We start from the raw sequence: 5086 nt of genomic DNA, 5'->3' as shown, positions 1-5086 counted from the left end.
TTATATTAGTGTAGATAGATACACGTAAATAGTAGATAGAATATTATTTGTGTATTAATAATGATTAGCATTGTTTGGATATTTAGTATGATATTAATTGCACATTAAACATGTTGCGCGCTCACTATTATAGCAGCCTGAGTCGTTGGATTGACCTGATTTGACTGCCGGGATTTGTTGGATCTCTCCTTTTAGGTTTTTTTATATTGGTATAGATACACCATGTTTGCTTTCCCTAAAAATACCAAATACAAAGGTTGCATATAAATGAATAAGAAATGAGAGAACTTGAACTTGAACTCTTGAAGTAGTCACTTATATTTGGTGGCAGGCATCCATGTCCTTTTAATTTACCCGTAATTGATTTGCATGTGACCAACATCATCTAATTCATCTTACTAAAACCAAAACTAGAACAAGGAACATAAATCAAGATGATACGTAGAGTAGCTGGTACTCCACCGCTATCTGTCCAAGAGATAAGGAAGCCACCGACCGAGCAAAAACTCCATAACTTGTTGTAGGTGATCAGTCTAATCGAGGACTAGCGAGTCGTCGTCCGTGAATATCTTGTTGTACGACGAGTCCATGTCGTGCACGACGAGCTTCTCCGCTGTGACGCTGGCGCTGGTGGCATTGTTGAACAGGTAGACCACCGCTGCGTAAATGGCCTCCGTCGGGTAGGCCCTCGACGTCACCGTCAACCTCCCGCCCATCACGAAGCTTTGCATGATGGAGTGGTCCACGAGCACTCTAACGGAAAAATCCTCGCCGTCGAGCACCAGCACCGTGCTACCCACCACCTCCTTCGCCACATCGGTGGCATGTGTTGACCGCAACTCATCGTGGCAGAAATGGGTCCGAAGACCGCCGTCGAGGCCCTTGGACACATAAAAGTACACCGCCGTCTGTTCTGTCAGGGCGACGTTGGCGAGGACGAGAATGCCGAAGGGGCCAAGTGCGCCGCGGGTGGCAGCGCCGCTTGTCATGGTGCAGTTGTAGCCGACGTCGACGTTATTGAGGGCCTCAATGGCGGAGGTGTTGATGCGGAAGGATGCCTCGATGTCGAGTTGGGAGGTCTGGTGGAGGGGGAGGGAGACGAAGGATCCGGCACCGACAGTGATGCCGCTGAGATCGGTGGTGTTGATGCGGAGGGTATCGAGCTCCTCCACTGGCCATTGGATGAGGTTCATCCGGGTCTTCTCGTCAAGCTCCACCGTTCTCGGAATCGACTGCACGCACAACACACAACATTAATCCAGTTTGGTTCAATAATTCAATCTAGTTAAGTCTAAGAGTAGCAATGATGACAGATGTTAATAAGTGTAAGGTAAAACAGTCATGTTGATGACGATGATGGTTACCTGGAGGTTGGCCCACCCCTTGGCGGCGTCGGCGCTCGAGGAGTCGGTCTCGACGACGTACCCCCAGACGATCCGCCGATTCTTCACGGGGTCGTAGAAGGACTTGGACGCGTCGTACCTGCCATAGTCGTACCGCAGCGAGACGCCGAGTTCCCGCTCGGTGTCGATCGGCGTCCATGTGTTGGCCGCTGCGTCGAACCTCCCGAGCGCGTAATAGTCGCGGCGGTCGTCGTCGCTGCTCTCCTTGAGCACGTACAACACGTCCTTGGCCGTCGAATTGTACATGTCGCTGGCCTTGCGGCCACCGCCGACGACAAACATGTCGATGCACTCGTACATGCCGGTGCCGGCGGGGCCACGGTACAAGTATCCCGGTATCAGCTCGTAGCTGACGAAGTCCTTGGTCTTGTACGTGAAGACGATGCCGGAGTGGTCCGTGTCATTCTTGGAGCCAATGATGATGCGCCACGTGTTGTCGGAGTTGTCGAACCACGCCGTGGTTGGGTCACGGTAGTCCTTCATGCCGATGCCAGGGGGCGGGTACACGACGGGGTTGGCATGGTGCTTCACCCACTCGCGGAGGAGGGGATCGCTCGGGTCGGCGGCCTCCGCGAGGCAGGTCACCTGTGCAAACGTCTCGGTGTACCCCGTGTAGAGCACGATGACCCTGCCATTGGGGAGCACGGTGATGGATCCGGTGCAGACGCCCTTGATATCATACCAGTGGTCAGGCACCATGGCAAGCGGTAGGTGGCGCCAGTGGACCATGTCGCGCGACACGGCGTGCCCCCATGAGATGTTGCCCCACCAAGTGCCTCCGGGGTTGTGTTGGTAGAATAAATGGTACCATCCTCTATAGTACACCGGACCTGCAGTGGACAATGCATCTCAGAGAAAGTGCTCTTCTAATCCCGAGGTTATATGCACCCGGGTGAACATTAAAAAAAAGGGCAACCTGGTGCATGTAGCTCCCGCTTGCGCAGGGTCCAGGGAAGGGTCCGACCACTTTGGGTCTATAGTACGCAGCCTTTCCCTACATTTCTATAAGAGGCTGTTTCCAGGACTTGAACCCATGACCTCATGGTCACAAGGCAGCAGCTTTACCACTGCGCCAAGGCTCCCCTTCCACCCGGGTGAACATTAGAATCCAAAAAATAAAAAGAACAACAAAAAACTGATTTTTTTGTAATAAACATCGATGAATGTTTTACCTATGTGAAAATTTTCATGATGAAATGACATTTATGGAGGCCTGACAAAAGAAAATGCACCACGAAATTGTTGCGCAGGTAAAAATTTATCAACGTTCATAAAAAATTCAGAATTTGTTGATTTTTCAACTTTAAAAAAAATACTGTTCGTGGTGGTGCAATTATATTCCGCACAGGTCACAAAACTTCTGAATAGGAATACCCGATTGAGAGGATTCGTTAGGTGGAGCGTAGTAATAGTTTAATACTAACCGTTGGGATCTGCACGGATGGATGTCGCCGGAGAATGCCACCGCCGGCGAGCAAACAGGAAGCAAATAAGGCAGGGAGGTCAGTTTCTGGATCAAACCACGCCGGAGAAAATTAAACGGAATCTGAATCTGAAAATCTAATCGCACGGATGAACTCGGTCAGTACGTACCGTTCATGTAGTTCTTGTCCGGCTGGAAATGGAAGCCGGTGCGCTGCCACTGCAGCATCGCGCTGCTCCACGGGAAGCCGCCGCTGGCGGAGTATGCCCCGGACGTCTTCTCCGACACGCCGTGTTCTGCCATAGCCCGCACGGAGGTGGACGCCACCGCGTCCGGGTGGACCCTGCTGGCCCCAAAGACCACGGCGGCGACGACGAGCGCCACCACGGCCAGCACGGCGGCCCACGCGTGCCACCTCACGCCGCCGCTGGTCCTGGTCCGCCTGCCCTCCTGGCCATTGACGTCGGTTAAGGAGGAGGGCAGCGGCGGCGTGCCGGGGATGATGGTGCCGCGTGACGACTCCATGGTGCCGGCGCTCTCCAGGAGAATCCCGTGGGAATTTGGTGGGTTCTTTCTCACCGACGGATGGGTGGTGGGTTCAGTGGGGTAGCGAGGGTGACTTATACAGGAGTACTTCTCACACAAGAGGGAGATTTATAGCAGGGGTTTTGGGGGTAAAGATGAGATTTTTTTTTTGCGGGTGTAAAGATGAAAATTTTAGTGGGAAAACACCTCACGCTTAGAGCATCTCCATCAGGCACGTGATATTAGCGCCGCGCTGGAATTTTTTTTATTTTTTTGCGCGCAGTTGTTCCAGACGCTCCAGCGGACGCGCAAAATACGCGTGCGGTAAAAGATAGGAGGTAAGTGAATCCGTCTACACTAGAGTCGAGGTAGCTCCAAGACAGGATCTAGCACGTTAGCCAATGACAACATGGTGCACTAGAAGTAACCTGGATTGCACGACAACACCCTCAAGAGGGAGACGACACACCATGCCGCCGCCGTCGAGACCGAAAGACCGGTCAAGGGTTTTCACCCGAAGCCCTGGCTCGGTGGGAGGACCCTCAACGACGCCCCCAAGAGGGATGTGATGCCCACGAGCATCATCGTCGCCAATGCCAAAGCACAAGGCTTTCGCCCGAATTCTCTCAACCTCGCCACACCGAGGAATCTTGAGCCCCTGTCCAACCCAAGGGAAGACATGCCGCCACCAAACAAACCTCCAGAGCACGATCTGGGAACCAACACTGCCGATGCACCGCCGAGACCAGGGTCACCCAAAGCCGCATCCGTTGTCGCCCACACGACCAAAAGATGCAGCCATCACCGCCGCCAAGCCGCCTGCTGAAACCCGAACTGGCGGTCCACCACCCGAGGCTGCCGCCTCGGCGTCCATAAGAACCTACCATTAAGCACACATCTTGCACGCCGCCGGCCGACATGGTAATGTCCGATAGAGAAGACGCACCCCAACCCCCTTCAGCGCCTCCCATCCGTCAGCCAAGAGGTCAAACTCGGGAAGAAATCTAACGATGGACTCACCACCGTGGAGAGGTTGGCGTCCATGGCCTTGCCACGACCACCAGTCCCGCTCAACTGCCACCACCTAGCCCAAGCACTGGACAGGAATCGGGCCTGAGAGCCCCGCTGGGCAACGGATCTTGGCCGCAGCAGACAAGCACATGAGAGACCTTAGGTCATGGTGAGGCGAGCACCGGCCACCCAGCCACAAAGGCCAACACCCAAGGTGGCCAGCTCCTTAGAGTAGCAGAGGAAGCCCTGTCGCCGGCGCCCCGACAGCCTGCAGCCGACGACTCCCAGAAGCAGAGCCGTCGCCGCCGCAGGAGATCCAACCACGCAGCCCTCCACGCCGGATCTCGATGTCCACGACCCCGCTGCCAACGTCTGCCGTCCCGCCATTACAAGAAATATGTCAACTTGTGACCACCACTACATGAAATTATGACCTTTCTGACCAAAATGGTCGTTATGGTTTAGGGTTTAGAGCCCCCCAGACAGCTTTTGACCAATTGGTCTAAAATGATCATAAATCTATGACCAATTCTTCGAGGGTCACTGACAGAAGGTCATAAGTTGACATATTTCTTGTAGTGCGCCGCCACCCACGCCAGATCCCGTGAACACCAACGTCGAGCAGGGGGAGAAAAGCCCCGCCGCCGCCCACACCGTCCGGGCTTTGCCCGGCGGCGCACCAGGCGGCGGCGAGGAGAGTGTGAGGGGAGGAGAAGCCGAGGCC

General features: G+C 54.3%; 1 protein-coding gene across 1 annotated transcript; it reads right to left on the bottom strand.

The window, feature by feature from the left end:
* Positions 1-300: 300 nt before the first annotated feature.
* Positions 301-3412, bottom strand: LOC119334556 (sucrose:sucrose 1-fructosyltransferase-like). The gene is made up of 4 exons (XM_037607103.1): positions 2997-3412; positions 2828-2836; positions 1365-2233; positions 301-1232 (listed from the first exon to the last, which is right to left on the bottom strand). Exons 1-4 carry the CDS (start codon positions 3349-3351, stop codon positions 534-536), a joined length of 1932 nt encoding a protein of 643 aa, XP_037463000.1. The 5' UTR covers positions 3352-3412; the 3' UTR covers positions 301-533.
* Between the last annotated feature and the right edge of the window lie 1674 nt (positions 3413-5086).

This window comes from Triticum dicoccoides, chromosome 7A (genome assembly GCF_002162155.2).
Source record: "Triticum dicoccoides isolate Atlit2015 ecotype Zavitan chromosome 7A, WEW_v2.0, whole genome shotgun sequence".
Classification (NCBI taxonomy): Eukaryota; Viridiplantae; Streptophyta; class Magnoliopsida; order Poales; family Poaceae; genus Triticum; species Triticum dicoccoides.
The sequence above is the reverse complement of the archived record's forward strand: the minus strand, read 5'-3'. Positions and strand labels throughout refer to the sequence as shown.

What these genes read in the sequence shown, in the direction of transcription:
- LOC119334556 (XM_037607103.1), bottom strand. Translation starts at nt 3,351, where the DNA reads ATGGAGTCGTCACGCGGCACCATCATCCCCGGCACGCCGCCGCTGCCC. An exon ending in AGGGGTGGGCCAACCTCCAG is followed by an intron (nt 1,233 to 1,364) that starts GTAACCATCATC and finishes TTGTGCGTGCAG; the next exon opens with TCGATTCCGAGAACGGTGGA.